The 21,751-nt window shown below is 44.8% G+C and overlaps 1 protein-coding gene across 2 annotated transcripts in view; it reads left to right on the forward strand.

Moving 5' to 3' along the window:
* FBXO40 (F-box protein 40) overlaps window positions 1-18,438 on the forward strand; it is a 36,512-nt gene extending 18,074 nt beyond the window's left edge. Inside the window, exons 1-4 of one of the 2 annotated variants that reach the window (XM_023214424.2) lie at window positions 10,660-10,690; window positions 10,976-11,008; window positions 11,863-13,773; window positions 17,059-18,438. In XM_023214424.2, the coding sequence (XP_023070192.1) occupies window positions 11,006-11,008; window positions 11,863-13,773; window positions 17,059-17,274 (2,130 nt within the window). In that variant the 5' untranslated portion in view covers window positions 10,660-10,690; window positions 10,976-11,005 and the 3' untranslated portion in view covers window positions 17,275-18,438. Of the gene's footprint in view, window positions 1-10,659; window positions 10,691-10,975; window positions 11,009-11,862; window positions 13,774-17,058 lie in introns of those variants that run through there. The other variant, XM_023214434.2, reaches the window with a different exon arrangement.
* The last annotated feature ends 3,313 nt before the right edge of the window (window positions 18,439-21,751 follow it).

A 21,751-nucleotide genomic window follows, 5' to 3' on the forward strand; every position in this document is an offset into this window, starting at 1 on the left:
TTTTTTTTTGAGATGAAGTCTCACTCTGTCGCCCAGGCTGGAGTGCAGTGGCACGATCTCGGCTCACTGTAAGCTCTATCTCCCAGATTCACACCATTCTCCTGCCTCAGCCTCCCAAGTAGCTGGGACTACAGGTGCCTGCCACCAGCCCAGCTAATTTTTTGTATTTTTAGTAGAGACGGGGTTTCACTGTGTTAGCCAGGATGGTCTCGATCTCCTGACCTCGTGATCCAGCCATCTCGGCCTCCCAAAGTGCTGGGATTACAGGCATGAGCCATCGCGCCCGGCTGAGACCTCTAAAGCTCTTTTGGATCAAGTGGGGTAAAGCCTTAACCTAACCAGTGAAGGTAATAATAAACACCAGTAAATAATTGAATCCCCTACAGAGAGGCATTTAAATAAAGTCCAGTTGCCAGACTTCACCCAGATAGGTTCCTCTATGTTGGAGAGGTTTAACTAGACATGGGGGCAATGGCTGGCTGTTTGGATTATTTTGGGCACAGAGCTTTCAGGCTCAAGTCATCTGTTTTCGTGTCTTGAAAAGCTTTCCCATAAATAAATAAGGTATCAACTGAAATAAAGAATCCCTTCCCAAATGAGTGGAATTATGAAAATGCTTAACTATTTTCCACTGATTGACACTTGGCATTAGTAATTTATTACCATTAGCCAGCCAGAGGGGGCCTGGGCCAAATCGTGATCCCTGGCTCATTTTTGTTCTTCTTTGGAGTAAACTGGCTCAGCTATATCTGGGGCTGTGGGCACTAGGATGCCCATAAGTGTAACTGGCTCTTTTAGTGCAGTGGCCTTGGCCCCCACATCTGCAAGGGCATTTCCTTTAATAATATCATCAAAATGTGCTCTGCAATGAATTACAGCCATTTCCTTTGGCAGTAAAACAGCATCTAACAAGCTCAAAATATCTGAGTGATGTTTTCTGGGGGAGTCCTTAGTGGTCAGGTGTCCCCACTCTTTCCAAATGTTGGCATGACCATGAAGCATTAAAAAGGCATACTTGGAATCATCATAAATGTTAATTTTTACATCCTTTTCCAACTGCAGGGCCCTAGTAAGAGTAATTAGCTCAGCTTCCATCTGTAAATCATTCTGCCTCAGGATTGGTAAGGGGCTCATCCCTTAAGTTTGGCCTGCTAGAATAAATTTGCTCCATAACCTGTAGGCAGGAATGGTTTACAGTGTTTGTGGACTCTGGCAGACAAGCAGCTGGGTTTACTTGGCGAATTTCAAGAGTTACGTCTGGTGTGTCTAACAGAAAGGTCTGATGCTTTAATAAACATCCTCCCATCATCCACTGGTGCCCTTTAGCCTCTAGGAACCCCTGGACTTGGTGTGCGGCCAAAGCCTCCAGGTGCTGTCCTAATGTTAGTGTATTAGCTTCATCTACCAGAAGAGCAGTAGCTGCAACAGCCCAAAGGCATCCAGGCCATGCAGAAGCCACATGGTCTAGTTGCTTAGAAAAGTAGGCTACTGGCTGTGGAATATTCCCCAAGTTTTGGACAAGAACATCCAAGGCCATACCTTGCTTTTTGGCCACATAAAGGAAAAATGGCTTATCCAAGTTGGGGATTCCTAAGGCTGGAGCAGAGCCCAATTTCACTTTGATAGTATTGAAGTTTTGTCTGCAATTCTCATTCCAATCAAAGGGTTTTAAATCTGTCCTTTATAGAACCTCACATAAAAGCTTGAAATGTTTGCCCAAATCCAGGCACTCATAAGTGGCAGAACCCAGTCATTCCTAAAAAGGCCCACATTGGTTTCTTGGTCCGGGGCTCTTGAATGAGCTTCCTTCCATTCTGAGGCTATTGCTTGGGTACCAGAGGTTAAGATATATCCCAAATTGATTCTGGAGGAGTGTTACAAATAAGAAAAAGAGAAACAAATAGTAAATAATAAAAAATATTAAAAAAGACATATCCAAAATATTTGACTTTCTGAGTAGAAATCTGAGCCTTGTGTGGTGACACCCTATATCCACTAGTTCCCAGGAAATTTAGCAATTTAACAGTAGTATTATCTGAGTTCTCTTTAGTTGGGCTAGCAATGAGCAAATCATCTACATATTAGATAATTGTGCCCTTTCGCAGTTGTAGGTTCTTCAAGTCCTTAGCTACAGCATTTCCAGACAAGTGTGGGTTGTCCTGCAGCCCTTGAGGGAGAACTGTCCAGGTTAGTTGTGAGGTTGAATGAGTATCTGAATCATTCCATTCAAGGGCAAACAGAGGTCGTGGATCTGGATGCATTAGGTGCAGAAAAATGCATCCTTATCTTCCTTTTTTCTCTCCTCAGGGGACAGGAACAAAAGTAACACTCCTTTGCTTTATGCGCTCTGAAGTTAACCATGGCTTGCAGCCAAATCAATAAATTCCTCCCCAGTAAGGGGTAGGACATGCAGGTAGTACTAAAAAGCCATGCAAGAAAACAAGAGTCCCTGAAGGACAGCTTAAAGAATAAGGAAAGTGGCATTTCTGGGCTTGCCCATCAATGCCTGTACAGCTATGAGAAGACAGGCTCCATTATTCTGGGTCAGAACAAAGTAAACTGCTCCCGTATTGAATAATAAATTAATAATCTTATCTGCCACTTCAAGAGTCACCCGAGGCTCCTCCAGAGCAATGGCTAATTGTCCAACAGGAACTGAGGTGTGAAGTCTGGAGCCGGTCACTCTTAGGTCTGCTGGGCCATTATGGGTTCAGGAGCCAACAACTCTCTTGGGAGCACAGGCCATTCCCTCTTCCAGTGACCAGCCTCCTTACAGAAAACACACTGGTTTATACCTAGGGCACAGTGGCTCAGAGGCCCAGAATGGGGCTTTCTGCCTGCTCACTTCCTCTGGCAGGGCTTGGGGGATAAGGGGCTGACTCTGAAGGGGTAGAGAGCTCAAAGCTGCAGCTAAAAGCTGGGCCTTTTGGGAGGTTTGCTTTACTTTCTCTGCTTCCTCTGCCCTATCTTGCCCATTGAAAATTGTAAAAGTCATGTCTAAAGGCTGATTTATGGAAGTCCGGGGGCCTAGGGTTGCTTTTGTAGCTTCCTGCAGATATCAGGAGCAGACTGGGTTATGAAATGAACTCCTAGTAATGCCTGTCCCTCCTTGGAGTCAGGGTCAGTGTTAATATATTTCCTCAAGGCCTCAATTAAGTGCCCTTGGAACAAGGTTGGGTTTTCATCCTTTCCCTGAGTAATTTCCCTGACTTTACCATAATTAACAGGCTTTATCACAAATCTCATTGCTTCTTTTTTTTTTTTTTTTTTTTTTTTTGAGACAGAGTCTCGCTCTGTCGCCCAGGCTGGAGTGCAGTGGCCAGATCTCAGCTCACTGCAAGCTCCGCCTCCCGGGTTTATGCCATTCTCCTGCCTCAGCCTCCCAAGTAGCTGGGACTACAGGTGCCCGCCACCTCGCCCGGCTAGTTTTTTGTATTTTTTAGTAGAGGCGGAGTTTCACCATGTTAGCCAGGATGGTCTTGATCTCCTGACCTTGTGATCTGCCCGTCTCGGCCTCCCAAAGTGCTGGGATTACAGGCTTGAGCCACCGCGCCCGGCCAAATCTCATTGCTTCAAGGAGGCAAATAATCATATGGTTTCTACTCTCTAGGTTCTTACTTCCTTTTTTTGTTGTTTTTTTCCTCAAGATGGAGTCTTACTCTGGTGCCCAGGCTGGGGTGCAGTGGCAAGATCTTGGCTCACTGCAACCTCCGCCTCCCAGATTCGGGTGAGTTCTCCTGGCTCAGCTTCCCAAGTAGCTGGGACCACAGGCACATACCACCACATATGGCTAATTTTTGTGTTTTTAGTAGAGACAGGGTTTCACCACATTGCCCAGGCTGGTATCAAACTCCTGACCTCAAGTGATCTGCCCACCTTGGCTGCCCAAACTTATTTCCTCTTAATAACTCCTATTTAGGTCCCAGTCAAGCACTGCTGTGCCTCCTACTGGATAGATGTCATGCCCCTGGTTGCAGGCTGCCCCTCCATCTTCATATGCTTTAACAGCTCCCATAATATGCTGCTTTTCTTCTTCTGTGAAGCAGGTAGACAGGAGTATATGCAAATCTTGCCAGGTTAATTCATATGTCAGTGTTAGTCTCTCAAATTCATCTATGAATTTTCCTAGACCCTCTAAAAATCAGCTGAATTTTTCCTGGCATAAGGCTGTCAGGCACAGAAAAGGGTACATATACCCATAGAGTGCCCCTGTCACCATCTGCCAACTCCTGAAGAGAGCAAAGAGTCAACTTTGACGGCTGGTAAGAGGCCCCACTGAGAGTGGTGCTGGTGGGGCTAGGCTCTTTGGGTAATGAATGTAAGACAGGGCTTGAAGGGTAAGGAGGAGGTGATGGCAGGACATCAGACATCCCCAAATAACTAACAGGGGTTAATAATACTTTGGACACTTCTGGGGAACTAGGAGTCTGACTTTGTTCCTCCGGAGCACTTGACCTTACAGTGGGGAGTCCAGGACCAGCTGGGGGAAGCCTGGGATTAGGAGGCACTTGCATAAGTGGTCATGAATTATGTCTAGTCCCTCATTTTTCTTTCCTTCTATCAAGCATATACAAGCGTATTTTAAATCCTTATCCTGGCTAACCATTAGGAAGGCCTGCACAGAGAGTATTTCTCCACACTTAGTTTCCCTTCTATAAAATAAATCAAGCCGAAGTATAGTGTTTGGGGCCGCTGTAACACCTGAGGTCCACCTTTCCGGTCCTCTCAAAGGATATTGGGACCAGTGTTATATTAAAAAATATATATATATCTTAAGCCCATCCAATTTAAACCTTCCCTAATTGGTTAAAATGCACCCTAGCAGTGAGTTCTTCAGGATAGATATGGTATGAGAACTGGTATACCAGAACTGAAGGTGCTGAATACCACTCCTTGTCGGCAAGATTGTACTGCCTCCAGCTGAGCTCCACTAAAAGGGACAAGAGAATTATTAGTGCCAATTTGGCCAAGGGAGGAACTCCTGGAGCCAGTAGTGTCCCCTTGTTCATATCAGATAATAAGAACAAGTAAGCAGACTCATGGTCACCTGAGGCAATGCCATGAGGAACCCAGCAAAAAAAAGATGTTGAACCAAACAAGGGAAGTGGGCAAGCTGTAACTTGGGATCCCCTGACAAAACTATTTCAGGGCAAAAATGACATTCTGGGTCTAGGAAACAGGGCCCAGCTGTCCCTGACCAGCCAATGAAAGATGATCTTCTGATTAACAGACAAGAGAAAACTGTTAAGAAAGTCTCCTGTCTCCTGTCCTCCCTTCTGGGGCTAATTGTTTGCAGGGACAGACATAAAAGAGGCTTTTGCTTGAAGGGCATTTCTAATCTTGTCACATATGGCTGTTAAATACCACACTTTAACTTGTAACTGCAGTAATGGAGAAGTTTTTGCCCATCTCTTCCAATAATTAAGGTACAAAAAGACTAGATCCTGAGCGACTTCTCGTTTCCAGTGTCCCTCAGACAAGTGTTGAATTAAGTCAGAGGAGAGGCAAGGAGAGTAAAAGCTAAACTATTTGGTGGCTGGGCGTGGTAGCTCATGCCTGTAATTCCCAACACTTTGAGAGGCCGAGGTGGGTGGATCACTTGAGGTCAGGAGTTCAAGACCAGCCTGGCCAACATGGTAAAACCCTGTCTCTACTAAAAATACAAAAATTAGATTGGGCGTGGTGGCTCATGCCTGTAATCCCAGCACTTTGGGAGGCCGAGACGGGTGGATCACAAGGTCAAGAGATCCAGACCATCCTGGCCAGCATGGTGAAACCCTGTCTCTATTAAAAACACAAAAATTAGCTGGGTGTGGGGGCACGTGCCTATAGTCCCAGCTACTCAGGAGGCTGAGGCAGGAGAATCGCTTGAACCCAGAAGGCGGAGGTTGCAATGAGCCGAGATTGTGCCACTGCATTCCAGCCTGGTGACAGAACGAGACTACGTCTCAATAAAAAGTTAAACAGGCGTGGTGGTGAGTGCCTGTAATCCTAGCTACTCAGGAGGCTGAGGCAGGAGAATTGCTTGAACCTAAGAGGCGGAGGTTGCAGTGAGCCGAAGATGAAGATCGCACCACTCCACTCCAGCCTGATAGACAGAGTGAGACTCTGTCTCAAAAAAAAAAGAAAAAAAAAAAAAAAAAGAAAAAGAAAAGAAAAAAGAATATGCTAAACTGTTTGGGCCATCCTTTCTGTGGCAGCCTCAGGGCTTCTGTGAAACAAAGGCAGAAAGCCAACAGGAGACAAGAAGCAGGACACTCAGGCCAGCAACAGAGTGCACAAGGTGGATTACTCCCAAGAAGATAGTGGCAAACATCTCATAGGGCCAAATCCATTTTCCCAAATAAACCCTGGGGCTTCTAACTCCTTGGGTCCTGGGCCTCAAATCCAAGTAGCAGTGGACAAGCATCCTTGTCCCCTGGAATGGCTTAATAATTCTAAAATGAGCCCCACTTACCCAAAGTCGGCCAATTGATGCTGCACAGACTGTTTTCCTTCCGAGTGGGAGTCTCTTCTTTTTTTTTTTTTTTTTTGAGACGGAGTCTCGCTCTGTCGCCCGGGCTGGAGTGCAGTGGCGCAATCTCGGCTCACTGCAAGCTCCGCCTCCCGGGTTTACGCCATTCTCCTGCGTCAGCCTCCCGAGTAGCTGGGACTACAGGCGTCCGCCATCTCGCCCGGCTAGTTTTTTGTATTTTTTAGTAGAGACAGGGTTTCACCCTATAGGCCAGGATGGTCTCGATCTCCTGACCTCGTGATCCACCCGTCCCGGCCTCCCAAAGTGCTGGGATTACAGGCTTGAGCCACCGCGCCCGGCCGGGGAGTCTCTTCTTATCGTCAATCCCCACACAAGGACACCAGAAAGATGTTGCGGGAAAAGAGGGTCATGATCCAGACACCAAGAGTGGGTTCTTGGATTCTCAAAGGAAAGGATTTGAGGCACGTGAAAGAAGCACATTTGCCAGGCTCAGTGGCTTATTCCTGTAATCCCAGCACTTTGGAAGGCCGAGGCGGGTGAATCTCAAGGTCAGGAGATCGAGACTATCCTGGCTAACACGATGAAACCCCCACAAAAAGTTTGCTGGGTGTAGTGGCACATGCCTGTAGTCCCAGCTACTGGAGAGGCTAAGGCAGGAAAATCACTTGACTCTGGGAGGCGGAGGTTGCAGTGAGCCGAGACCGTGCCACTGCCCTCCAGCCTGGGCAACAGAGAGAGCATCTCAAAAACAAAACAAAAAAAAAAAGGTAGCACATTTGTTGGAAACCACTCAGTTGCAGACTAGGGCATCCGCAGCGGAAGGAGAAATGCTCCCTCTTTTGTTAGTGTCTCTACTTATAAGAAACCCGAGGCGAGCAGATTACTTGAGGTCAGGAGTTTGAAACCAGCCTGGCCAACATGGCAAAACCCCATCTCTTCTAAAATTATTAAATTAGCCGGGCATGGTGGTGTGCGCCTTTAATCCCAGCTACTGGGGAAGTTCAGGTGGGAGAATCATTTGAACCTGGGAGGCGGAGGTTGCAGTTAGTTGAGATAGTGACACTGCACTCCAGCCTGGTCAACAGAGTAACAGAGTGAGACTGTTGCAAAAAAAAAAAAAAAAAAAAAAAAAGGAAACTATAAGGAGCTAAATTAAAATGGAAACGTGCAGATGTGCTCACTAAAGGTAGTGGCTGTCAGTGTTATCAAGACCAAAGACCAAAGACCATCAATCTTTTAACCTCAGCTTGCTCATTAACATTATCTTTAAGTAAAGAGGGCTGCCTTCTCAGGACATCTGGAGGCTTTGCAGGCTTGGTGGGAGAAGTTTTGTATGGCCATAAATATTCCGTAATTTTAAACATCACACCTTGCGATGTGGCTATTTTTAGACCCTAAATATTAACCTTACCGGTGTCTTGTGAGTGCCTCACTATTCACTTTAAGATGGAGTCACTCTGGTCATGTCTTGTTAAACCAGAGGCCTGGTAAGCAGAACTTCCTCTAACATAATCACTTCTCGAAGGCCCCACCACCAGACACCCTCACATTGGGAATTAGATTTCCACATATGGATTTGGGGGGGACATAAACATTCAGACCACAGCACAGTCCAACCCTCTCAGCCACCCCGCTATGCTCCTCTCCTTCTCTGGCTTTAACACTTTTGTTTATCTTCTGCTAGCCCTGACCCTGTTTGATGCTTCTGCTTGCAACTTCTCCCCTGGCCCCTGACCAGGGCTATTATGAGTATAGAGCACTCTACTGTGATTTATCTTTCACACTCAGTAGCCCCAGTGGGTCCAGAACAAGGGTTCTCATTTATTAATGTGCATAAGAATCGGATGGGGAGTGTGTTAAGCATGTAAATTCCAGGAGTACGTCCTTCCCTCAGGTCCAGTGGTACAGCTAGCATCTGTAGCAGTGGAACTTTTTGTGAAGATGGGAATGTTCTATTCTGTATTGTCCTAAAGATGAGCTACTAGCCACACATGGCAATAGAGCACTTGAAATGTGGCTAACGTGACTGAGAAACAGAATTATTCATTTTATTGCATTTTGATTGAATTTAAATAGCCACATGTGGCTGGTGACTATCATATTGAACAGTGCAGATCTATAGGGTTAGCAAGCATCACAGCTGACTCTAATGAACAATAGTGTTTAAGACTGTAACAAGCCGTCCAGGTGAGTCTTATGCTCACTTACTGGCAAGTAGTAGCAGGTAATCAACAAATGTTTGTTGAATAAATGAATGAGTGGAGGAACTAATAAAATGAATGAACCAGACTATAATTTCCTTGAGATTTAAGGCTGTTTCTCCTGAAAAAGAAAATGTGGGGGACTGTTCTAGATTAAGGAGGCTAAAAAGACTTGACAATCAAATAGAATAAATTGACATTAAAAGGATCCTTGTTCAAAAATGAGCAGAAATCTTAAAGCCAGACATAGAAAGATACATATTGCATGTTCTCGTTCATATGTGGGAACTAAAAAAGTTGATCTCATGGAGGAAGAGAGTGAATGATAGTTACCAGAGCCTGGGAAGGGTGTAGGGGATAGTGGGAGAGGGAAGAAGAGAAGTTGGTGAATGGATATGAACAGACAGAGAAAACAAGTTTTAGTGTTTGGTAGCAGAGTAGGTGACTATAGCTAGCAACAGTGTATTGTATATTTCAAAATAGCTAGAAGAGAGTCCTGGAAATGTTCCCAACACATAGAAATGATAAATACTTGAGACGACGACCTAAATATCCTGACTTGATGATTACAGATTCTATGCATGTAAGAAAATATCACATATACACCATAACCATGCACAAATATTATGTATCAATTAAAAATATTTGGGCCGGGCACAGTGGCTCACACCTGTAATCCCAGCACTTTGGGAGGCTGAGGTGGGCGGATCACGAGGTCAAGAGATCGCGATCATCCTGACCAACATGGTGAAACCTCGTCTCTAGTAAAAATACAAAAAATTAGCTAGGCATGGTGGTGGGCGCCTGTAATCCCAGCTGCTCAGGAGGCTGAGGCAGGAGAATTGCTTGAACTTGGGAGGTGGAGGTTGCAGTGAGCCGAGATTGTACCACCGCACTCCAGCCGGGGCAACAGTGTGAGACTCTGTCTCAAAAAACAACAACAAAATTTTTAGAAATATATAGTTAGAAGAAATAAGTTCTAGTATTTGATAGTACAGTAGAAAAATTACAATTAACAATAATTTATTGCATATCTCAAAATAACTAAAAGAGGCCAGGCACGGTGGCTCATGCCTGTAATCCCAGCAGTTTTGGAGGTCGAGGCAGGCGGATCACTTGAGGTCAGGAGTTCAAGACTAGACTGGCCAACATGGTGAAACCCTGTCTCTACTAAAAACACAAAAATTAGCTAGGCGTGGTAGCGCATGATTCTAATCCCAGCTACTTGGGAAGCTGAGGCAGAAGAATCACTTGAACCCAGGAGGTGGAGGTTTCAGTGAGCTACAATGTGCCACTGCACTCCACACTGGGTAACGGAGCAAGGTTCTTTCAAAAAAAAAAAAAAAAAAGCTGAAAGAGAAGAATTATAATGTTCCCAACATAAAGAAAAGTGTTTGAGGTGATGGATATCACAATTACCCTGATTCGATCATTCCACATTGTATACAGGCATCAAAATATTGCATGTACCCCCAAAACATGTACAACTATTATATATCAATAAAAATGTTCAATAAATAAAAATATTAAAAATTTAAAAATAACTATAATAGGCATTTTGGAGACAACTGCAGAAATGTGACTATAGGCATTTTACAGGATGTTAGAAAAGTATTTTTAGTTTTCTTAGGTGAGATAATGTTACTATAAGTCTTTATTCTTAGGAAGTACAAGCTGACGTACTTAGGGATAAAGCATCTTATATTAGCAACTTATTTTCTTTCTTTCTTCCTTTTTTTTTTGAGATGGAGTTTCGCTCTGTTGCCCAGGCTGGAGTGCAATGGCACAATCTCGATTCACTGCAACCTCTGCCTCCCGAGTTCAAGCAATTTTCCTGCCTCATCCTCCCTAGTAGCTGGGATTACAGGCACATGCCACTGTGCCCGGTTAATTTTTTTTTTTTTTTTTTTTTTTGGTTTTTGTAAAGACGGGGTTTCACCATGTTGATCGGGCTGGTCTTGAACTCCTGATGTCATGGAGAAAGTTATAGGAAGCAGAAGTTACACATCCCATGGTTGGTAATACACCCTATCAGAGGGCAGTGGGGGTCGGAGAAAATAGCATGGGCCAGCATGGCCTGGACTACAAAGCTGATTCCATCACTTAGCAGCTGTGTGACCTTGGACAAGTTACTTACCTTCAAGCTTCTGTTTCCTTGACTCAAAAATGGGGATAAAGACACCTCCAGGATGGTGGAAGGAATTAAATGAGACAGTGTGTGAAGTCTCTTTAGCCCCTGTTAGTATAGGTAACCTAACTGCTTTTCTTACTAATCATTTATATTCATATTTTCCCCTAGAGCTAAGAAGCAAGAAGAAATTGGGGCACCATGGTAAGCACCAGGAGCTTATTGAAGCTTCACCATTGAGAGGTCCAGGTCTTCCTTCATTTATCCTGTAGCCCAAGCAGCTAGCAGACTTGCTTTTATGGGTTAATGATGTTTATCAATTTTTTTCCAAACCAGAGATCCTGGACAGAACTTGGAAGAAACTGATGCAGAGTAAGGGGAAAACAGTTGAGAAGGATTTTTGAGCAAAGAGTTTTAGTGAAAATTTAAATAAAATAGTCAAAAAGCCAGCAATGATCTAAATGGCTAGCAATTCCTTCATTCAGCAAGCACTGAATACCCACAAAGGTCCAGGTCCCATGCTAGATCCTAGGGACCTAAATGCGAGCAAAACCAGAGCTGGCTGCTGTCCTCCCAGCCCGCCGTCTGGTGGTAGTTGATTAAATGATAGCACACCCATATTCCGGTATGTTACACGGCCATTATGAAGAAAGTTTGTAGAGAATAACTAATAAAACAACCTAGTTTTGTGTTCTAATAGCAAGGTAAAAAGCAGGATGAAAAGTTGTATCCATAGTATTATCTGTATGATATAAATAACCTGTAATCCACTACTCAAAAATAACAATTGTCAACAGTGTAGTCCATTATATTCAATTCTTCTTTTCCTATTCTAAACACATCTACCATATATATACAATAAACTGTTGCAAAACTCTAAAAAGTACTTACAGTTGTTATTTCTGGATTGTGGGATTGTGATTTTCCATATATTTCAAGGTTTCTACAAAAAGCAGGCAGAAACAGCAGATATGTCAATTAAAACACAGTCACAGACATGCACAGAGCATTTCCTCAGTATTCATTTGTTTTCTTTCCCCTGTCCTTGGTGTGTCCAGGGGAAAGCCCGCAGGCCTCCGCCAGGGCACCACAGGCATTGTGAGGGATGCTTCAACCGCCACTGCCACATTCCTGCGGAACCCAACATCTCCTGCCTGGTAATAAGCTGCCACCTGCTCTGTGGTGCCACCTTCCACATGTGCAAAGAGGCAGAGCACCAGCTCCTCTGCCCTTTAGAGCAGGTTCCATGCCTCAACTCCGAATATGGCTGCCCTCTGTCCATGTCCCGCCACAAACTGGCCAAGCACCTGCAGGTGTGCCCCGCCAGCGTGGTCTGCTGCTCCATGGAGTGGAACCGCTGGCCAAATGTGGACTCTGAAACCACTCTTCATGAGAACATCATGAAAGAGACCCCCAGTGAGGAGTGTTTGGACACAGCCCTGGCCCTGCAGGACCAGAAGGTCCTCTTCAGATCCTTGAAAATGGTGGAGCTTTTCCCAGAAACTAGAGAGGCTACTGAGGAGGAACCAACTATGAATGGTGAAACCGGTGTGGAGGAAATGGGAGGAGCTGTGGGTGGAGTGGATATCAGTTTGGTACCACACGGTTTGTCAGCAACTAATGGGGAGATGGCAGAGCTAAGTCAAGAAGAACGGGAGGTGCTAGCCAAAACCAAAGAAGGGATGGACCTGGCTAAGTTTGGCCAGTGGGAAAATATTTTCAGCAAAGAGCACGCAGCCTCTGCTTTAACAAATTCATCAGCGAGCTGTGAGAGCAAGAACAAGAATGGCCCAGAAAAGAAACAGATTTCCAGTGGCAATAACATGGTAGAAGGAGAGGGCGCTCCCAAAAAGAAAGAACCACAGGAAAATCAGAAGCAGCAGGACGTTCATACAGCTATGGAAACCACAGGGCTTGCCCCTTGGCAGGATGGTGTTCTGGAAAGACTGAAAACAGCTGTGGATGCAAAGGACTATAACATGTATCTAGTGCACAATGGGCGGATGCTGATCCACTTTGGTCAGATGCCTGCTTGTACACCCAAGGAGAGAGACTTTGTTTATGGCAAGCTTGAGGCTCAGGAAGTTAAGACTGTTTACACCTTCAAAGTTCCTGTGAGCTACTGTGGAAAGCGAGCTCGACTTGGAGATGCCATGTTGAGTTGTAAGCCAAGTGAACACAAGGCAGTGGATACTTCAGATCTGGGGATCACTGTGGAGGACCTGCCCAAATCAGATCTCATCAAGACCACCCTCCAGTGTGCTTTGGAAAGAGAACTCAAAGGCCACGTCATCTCTGAATCCAGAAGCATTGATGGACTGTTCATGGATTTTGCCACACAAACATACAACTTTGAGCCAGAACAGTTTTCCTCTGGGACAGTGCTGGCTGACCTAACCGCTGCCACCCCAGGGGGACTCCACGTGGAGCTGCACAGTGAGTGTGTGACCAGGAGACACAACAAAAGCAGTTCTGCCTTCACTTTCACTTGCAACAAATTCTTCAGGAGGGATGAGTTCCCCCTGCACTTCAAGAATGTCCATACAGACATTCAGTCATGTCTCAACGGCTGGTTCCAGCATCGATGCCCCCTCGCCTACTTGGGATGTACATTTGTTCAAAACCATTTCCGTCCCCCAGGGCAAAAGGCAAAAGTAATCTACAGCCAGGAGCTCAAGACCTTTGCCATTAAGCCGGAGGTTGCTCCAGAGCTGAGCGAGGGAAGGAAGAACAACCATCTTTTGGGTCATGGAGGAAAAAGCCAGAATTCTTTAACCAGCCTGCCCCTGGAGATTTTGCAGTACATTGCTGGGTTCTTGGACAGTGTCAGCCTGGCCCAGCTCTCCCAGGTGTCTGTGCTGATGAGGAATATCTGTGCCACTTTGTTACAAGAGAGAGGGATGGTCCTTTTGCAATGGAAGAAGAAGAGGTATTCCCATGGAGGCACCTCCTGGAGAGTCCACAGAGAGGTAAGTCAACACTCATTGATTGATTGATTGATTGACTCATTCAGCAATTTTTTGTTTCATTTTTTACAAACAAGTTCTCTCTCTCTTGCCCAGGCAAAAGTGCAGTGGTGCAATCATAGCTTACCATAGCTTCGAACTTCTGGGCTCAAGTGATCCTCTTGCCTTAGTCTTCCAAGTAGCTGGGACTACAGGTGTGCATCGCCACATCTGACTAATTTTTAAATTGAGATGGGGTCTCACTGTGTTGTGTAGGCTGGTTTTGAACTCCCGGTCTCAAGTGATCCTCCCATTTCGGCCTCCAAAGGTGCTGAAATTACAGGTGTGAGCCACTGCACCTGGCCTTAACAATTTTTTTTGAGATGGAGTCTTGCTCTGTCGCCCAGGCTGGAGTGCAATGGCGTGATCTTGGCTCACCGCAACCTCCACGTCCCACGTTCAAGCGATTCTTCTAGCTGGGATTACAGGCATGCACTACCACACCCTGCTAATTTTATATTTTTAGTAAAGATGGGGTTTCTCCATGTTGGTCAGGCTGGTCTCAAACTCCCAACCTCAGGTGATCCACCTGCCTCAGCCTCCCAAAGTGCTGGGATTGCAGGCATGAGCCACTGCACCCGGCCTTTTTTTTTTTTTTTTTTTTTTTTTTTTCTGAGATGGCGTTTCGCTCTTGTTGCCCAGGCTGGAGTGCAATGGCATAATCTTGGCTCACTGCAACCTCCGCCACCTGGGTTCAAGCAATTCTCCCGCCTCAGTCTCCCGAGTAGTTGGGATTACAGGCATGCACCACTACACCCGGCTAATTTTGTATTTTTCCCCTCAGCCTCCTAAAGTGCTGGGATTATAGGCGTGAGCCACTGCGCCCGACCTTAAACAGCTTTTTATGTGCCAAGCAGGGTACTAGGCACAGGAACAGTTGCTGAGAATAAGACTGACTCAAGGAGGTCAGTTTAGTAGAAAAGACAGACCTATAAACACATCAATAGCAATCCAGAGGGTAGTGCCTGTTCATCTGCGTATGTGTGCTGAACATCTTCTGTTTGCTCACAAGACCCATTCTCCATCCTTCTCCACCCTGTCTGTCTCCCAGGAGGCTGACCTGGACAGATTACCTCAGCTGGCTCCCTTGCCCTCCAGCTTCCAGTGGGGATAACCTAAATGGAGCATGTCAGCAGGAGATAGGAGGGAGGGAGGGAAGAATGAGGTTGAAGTATCTATTCTCCTGGTTTCCCCCCTGCATGGTTCCTCCCCTTTGTGACCCTTTGAGCAGGTGCTGTCCCTCCACTGAAGGTGGCTTTATCAGGTGGCTCTCTACACAAAATTACTCACTCCGGGATCCAACGACATTCCTTCTTCTTTTTCAGGCCCAGGGCATAACTCTCTAGGTAGCTACTCACCCTGGGTACTGCACTGTATCTCGTGGCTTTCCTATACCCTGCTCTCGTGTCTGTAAATCATTCCTTTAAAAAAAAAAATTCTCTTCAAATTACTCAGTCTGAGTGCTGCCTGTTCCCTGCTCTAGACTCTGATTGATACAGGAGGCCCACAAATCTCCTCAGTCCCATGTCAACTCATTTTTTAAAACAGTTTTTGCCTTCGATAAAGGCATTTTGAAATTCTAAATGAATTTGGCCCACTGATTTCCCCTGGTTCAAATGCTAATTTAATTGTTCAAAAAACACTCTGCTGTATAGATCAAAGAATGCTTCCCTTCAGAAATACCTTGTTCCTTTTCCCCAATAGGTCATGTTTGTTTAAGTGTATTATAACTTCTACCAGCTTGTACCATACTGAAGTGAGGCTCCTAATTCATCATATCCCAGTGCCTATAGCATCCTTTCTCATGGTAAACATGTTGGTAATATGAACCATGAATTTATGATGCCCATTTACGTCAATAATTCCATAATCTCACTGTTGAATTTCTTCCTAATATGTGGTATTTGCAAATTGGCATCGGGGAGTTAGAGTTGTTTGCATCTATTTTTACCGATTATGTCTAAAACATTTTGTATGTTTTTCATTATTTATTCCTGAGCAGTCTTCCTCAAAAAATAATTACAAGACTCTCTCTCTCATATACGTGCCTGAATTCAAGTGTTAAATAAACACTGACTGCCAACCTAGCACATATTAGGAGAAAACACGAATGAAGACTAACACACTGCCTTCAGAAATAGTATTGTCTAAAAACTCCTAACATCAGATGTAAATAATTTAATTTAGATACTAGAAATCCCATTATTTTTTGGCTCAAGTTTGTCCCCAGTTCAATGATGGCTGACCACTCTCAGATATTATTTGGGACAAGCTAATTTCCTTGCAGAAAGAAATAAAGAAAATTTAGTTGGGGCTAAAGGATACTCACGTTAGAATGGATTTTTAAAGTAAAAAGGGAAATAGTTCTAAGATCTCAAAGAAACCACTTTTCCTACATAGCAACAAGGACAAGAAACTGTAGGTGAAGTAGTCAGGTTGAAAGAGTATTGGGCTGTGCCTACTCACACAACCAGACTTGAAAACGGTGACTTTGCCGTTACATCCCAGGTGGAAAGACCAGAGGATGTTTCAGAACTCATAGAATTTTCCTATGGGGTTCCCATTCTAGTGAGACTCTTATGAGTTAGAATACTTTAATTTCGAGCAATAGAAAATCAACCTAAAGTGGCATAAACAATAAAGGGAGTTTATTGGCTTATGTAACTAAAAAGTCTAAAGGTAATGGCTTCAGGTAAGGCTTGATCTAACAGCTCAAAAAATGTCCCCAAATGACATCTCTTCTTTCTGTTTTTTACCTCTACTTCCTCAATAATGGCTACATTGTAAGGTAGTTCTCACTTGGTGGTCCCTGGTGATTGCTGGAAGCTCCTAGGACTTCAGCTTCGCAGTTCAAGTTCAGAAAGAACAAGAGAATCTGCTTTTTGGTATCTCCAGCAAAAGTTCTGGAATAAGAATTGCACTGGTACTAATTGTCCTGATTTGAACTGTGCATCTACTTTAAAATTAATCACTTGCTGGTGGAGGAGCAAGGGAGAGTATGTGTCACTATGCTGATTGGTGTTAGCGATTCTCACAACTACAGGGCTGGTTGGGAAGATTATTGGTTGGCAGGGGGAACTAGGAGTAGGATGCTGGAGAAGGGGCTACCAAATGTCTTCAGGAGCCACTAAACACTCTGGAGTCTCAGAATATGAAGAACAGAAGAATATTTCCTTATAGTGCCCAAATAAAGCCAGCCAGAGGGTAATACCCCTATATTCACCTTTGAACTTCTATCTTTCTCAACAGATCTGGCAGTTCAGCAGCCTCTTCTCCAAAATCAAGAGCTGGGAGTTTAATGAAGTCACCTCCATGTCCGAGCACCTGAAGTCCTGTCCTTTCAACATCGTAGAGCACAAAACTGACCCGATTCTTTTGACCAGCATGTGTCAGCCCCGTGAGCAGGCCCGAGAGAGCTTAGTCTCCACCTTTAGAGTCAGACCACGAGGAAGATACGTCTCCTAAAAATTCAGATGCCACCTGATGCACCCGTCTTGGATTTCTTCTCGGAGTTCCTGAAGTAGGACAGAGTGTGGTTTTGTAGACTCCCTTCTGTAAACTGCCTATTTGCTTATCAGGGTGTATTGGAACATGCAGTGTCCTTCAAAACCTCAACACAAGGCCTAAGAATTTCCTAAGCCATGTCTTGTACCATAGTGACATATTAATGACTTATTTCCTTTTTTCTTTTCTTTTCTTTTTTCTTTCTTTCTAAAATAGATTGGTCTGAGAAGAAAATAAGTAATCTGAGGCCATTTGGAAGATGGACCCAATTTCTTAAGCGATGAGAGAGCATGAAATTCCATAATCAGTACAGGCCTGTGCTTTTACATGGACTTTTCAGTTTACAAAGCACTTTCAAATTTATGGGACAAGAAACGCAGAATGGGACTAAGGTGCAAAGAGTTACTCCCCAGGGAATGCAGGGTGAAGGGAACAAAGCTGGAGGCTCTGGAGCTGGGTCTGTTTTGATGGTCAAGTCCAGGGCTCGTTTTGGCCATTCTACTGCCTCTAGGCCAGGGTAGTTCTAACACAGCCTGACACAGGAGAGCCCCTGACTGAGCATGGCAGCCTTGAAGACACGACAGGCCAAAACATGGGGTCACAGAGTCTGTTGTTAGAATCTTGGCAACATACAGCAGGAAAGCCTTGAGAAATGGGGAGTCCAAAGGAGACACCATATTTATGGAGAACATTAGGACAAAAAGCCACAAGCCTACTTTGTAACATTTTAATAATGACTTAAGGGTCAAGATGTTTTTTCTTCAGAAAATTATGTTCTGAGTTAGGCAGAACATAGGCATGGCCCTGGGCCACCCTGTGCTATCTGAAATGACCTCAATACACTAATGCCAATCTCAGCGTCATGCCAGAATGCACAGGGTAGCCCAGGGAGACCACACCTTTGGCAAAGTCCAGACAAGGCCCACTGCAGTTCCTATGGCGCCAGTCACCAGCTCCTAGACACCACTTGGGGACCCCATTGGGGTCTTGGAGAGGAAGACATTTGAACCTAATGGCTCCCTGAAATTGCTCCTACCCATCCATATTGCTGGTCATGCATTCGGTCTGACAAAAATGGATGATACTGCTGTTTTTGGTAACAAACAGTAAATATTCATAAAAACAAAAGTAAAAGAAAAAAAGACACAGTAGAAACTAGCACTCCCTAAAGCAGGGCTTCTTAAGAGACTTGGAATATTGACATTTTTAGATGGATAATTTTTTTGTTTTGGGTGGGGAGGGGATGGCGTTTCACTCTTGTTGCCCAGGCTAGAGCGCAATGACAACGATCTCGGCTCACTACCACCTCCGCCTCCTGGGTTCAAGCGATTCTCCTGCCTCAGCCTCCTGAGTAGCTGGGATTACACGCCTGTCGTAATTTTGTATTTTTAATAGAAATGGGGTTTCTCCATGTTGGTCAGGCTGATCTCGAACTTCCCACCTTAGGTGACCCGCCCGCCTTGGCCTCCCAAAGTGCTGGGATTATAGGTTTGAGCCACTGTGCCCGGCCTGAACTGGATAATTATTTGTTGCAAGGGACTGTTCTGTGTGCTACAAGATACTTGGTAGCATCCTTGGCCTATCCATTAAATGACAGTAGCACCCCAACAGTTCAACAACCAAAAATGTCACCAGACATTGCTAAAGGTCGGGGAGCAAAATGGTTCCTGGTTGAAAATCCCTAAAGGATGTCATACTAGTGACAATAAGTTAGGATATGCTTATTTTTTGGTGCAGCAAAATCTTATCTCACATAGTCATCCATAATAGTTATGATTTAATACAGCTCTTTAATTATGAAATAGGTTTTAGACACGTGGTGATTTTAAGTTGGGAACCAGATGGAAATGATTTGTTTGGTATGGCTTCATGTCCTTCAACCACATGCAGGAATGTATCCTTTCAGCTTTCTTTGGTTATACCCGAAGCCAGGAGCATTGAGTTATTAGCCTTGTGTTTATATTTCTCTCACTGTAATTGGTGTCATTTTCCCAGCAGTCCTAGCAGTCCTCAAGCAAGTGAGAAATAGGAAAAGAAAAGGACAGGGATTGTACAGAAGCAGATGATAAAAAATGTAGCCAACAAAAGAAAGAGTCTAGTCAATCTGGGTGCTTGTTATTGCCTGGGTTCTCCCTAAACATGGTTCAGAGCTGGTGTAGATGAAGTAGGTGAAACCTCTGAAAAGAGTGGAGAAGGCAGTAGAGCAAGTCCCAGACCAGAAATATGCTCATCTTTTCATTGTCATGTGCCACTTGGTACTATTTGGTAATGTCACTCTATTTTTCCTGATTCCATCCTTTGGTTTATATTTCATATTTGTATATAAGGCACCATTTTATAAAAATATGACTAGGGTGTGACCTAAGGTTTTATTCTGTGAAGATGAGCAACTGGAAAGAAGCTAACACTGCAGTGGGAAGAAAGGAAGAGAGTTGTCCAGGTGGTAGTTCCACATGTTTTGAATCTAGTCCTTCCTACATGGAGGAAAAAAGCTCCTAAAGTCCACTCTGGGTTTGTGATTTTAATAGAAATAGAAAGGGAAACTACAGACCCATGGAGATGAAATTCAGGGGCTATGGATGGATGGAGGAGAAAGGTGCTACTTAGAGAAAGGAAGAGGGCAGAGGGCTTTCCCTTCCCAAACTGGGTGGGTGGGGGCAGCCTCAGGAGAGTGGCACTGCCCACAACTGCTTTGTGGGTTGTACACTTCAAACCGCACTCTTCCCCTCTGGTTGCTGCCTTCAGAGCCGTGTTAAAGCACGAGCTTCAATAAGACAAGCACACTTCATAGTGAGAGGGCGGTGGCACCAAAGCCTTTCAGGGCGACTATGGATTAGACAGAAATGTGAGAAATGTGAGAGGAAGCTGGAGTGAACGGCATGAACAGCGAGTGTTATCTGACAGAGGCAAGACAGCTAGATGTGGCTTCAGATTTAGAAACAGCTGAGAGGAGCAAAGAGGGACTGTGTACACAAGGAGGGGACATATCTATGGGCAGAGCCCTTGGTGAGTATCATCACCAAGAAAGGCAAGTCCAGAGTAGAGATGAGCTGAACATGGAGGCTGAGGTCTGTAGAACTGGGCCAGAGAGGACCTTGCTGCCTTAGTAGCATAAGGGTCTGGATAAGAAGTTTCTGTCTCACAACAAAGGAAAAAGTGAAAAGCAAGGTGGAACTTGAAGATGTGTCACGAAAATCACTATAAAAGTCTGATTTATGTGTGATATCAAATCAAACTGAAGTGAAGAATGAGACTGAGTATATCTGTGGTGACTGACCTCTGTATACTAGAAATCTCAATGTCTCTAGAAGAGGAAATAAAAGCTGCTTTGCACTCTGAAAGGCTAATTGGGTGAATCTTATGAGTTAAGTCTAGAGACAGATGTGTGATTCACAGGCATAGAAGTTGTCGCTGAAACCAAGTGTGTATCATGAAGAAAGACCAGAGCACAAGCCAAGCTTGTCCAACCTTCCTTATTGTGTTATAGTTCTGTTTCGTTTTGTTTTAGGTTTTTAGCAGCCTGAAGCCATGGTTTTTAGTTTCTGTCTCTAGTGATAAGCGGAAAAGAGGAATGAGAAAGGGGCTTTACTGGCCCAACCAGAAACAGAAACTATGAACCCATGACTGAATTCTCTCCCTTGGACACCCTGCTGGGCAGCTCACCAACTCTATGAAGCCCTGGAGCAACTAACTATGGGTCTTAGCAACTCATTCTAGCTCCTCCTTAATTCCAATACCTTCTCCATCTTTCCTTTCTTTTTCTTTTTTTTTTTTTCTGAGACAGGGTCTCCCTCTGTCACCCAAGCTGGAGTGCAGTGGTGCGATCACAGCTCACTGAAGCCTTGACTTTGACTTCCCAGGCTCAGGTGATTCTCCCACCTCAGACTACTGAATACTGGGACTACAGGCCCACACCACCATGCCCAGCCATTGCTCAGGTTGATCTGTTTTGGACTGGGTTTAAAATGCCGCCTAAGGAGGCCAGGTGCAGTGGCTTATGCCTGTAATCCCAGCACTTTCAAGGCTAAGTGGGGGCGATCACCTGAGGTCAGGAGTTCGAGACCAGCCTGGCCAACATGGGGAAATTCCATCTCTATTAAAAATTCAAATATTAGCCGGGCGTGGTGGCACACACCTGCAGTCACAGCTACTCGGGAGGCTGAGGCAGGAGAATCTCTTGAACCTGGGAAGTGGAGACTGCAGTAAGCTGAGATCACGCTGCGGCACCCCAGCCTGGGTGAGAGAGTAAGACTCCTTCTCAAAAAAAAAAAAAAAAAAAAGTTCAACCTAGGGAAAAGGCCTAGCCTTTGACATCTAGCATGCAGGAGAATTGGCAGTGGTAAGAGAAAGTCTCCTGGATATGTCTGCAAGAGGAAAGGCTGGAGCCTTAAGATTTGGGGCCATGAGCGCCACACAAAAAGTATTATTTACCTCAGCA

The sequence above is a fragment of the Piliocolobus tephrosceles genome, chromosome 2 (genome assembly GCF_002776525.5).
Source record: "Piliocolobus tephrosceles isolate RC106 chromosome 2, ASM277652v3, whole genome shotgun sequence".
Classification (NCBI taxonomy): domain Eukaryota; kingdom Metazoa; phylum Chordata; class Mammalia; order Primates; family Cercopithecidae; genus Piliocolobus; species Piliocolobus tephrosceles.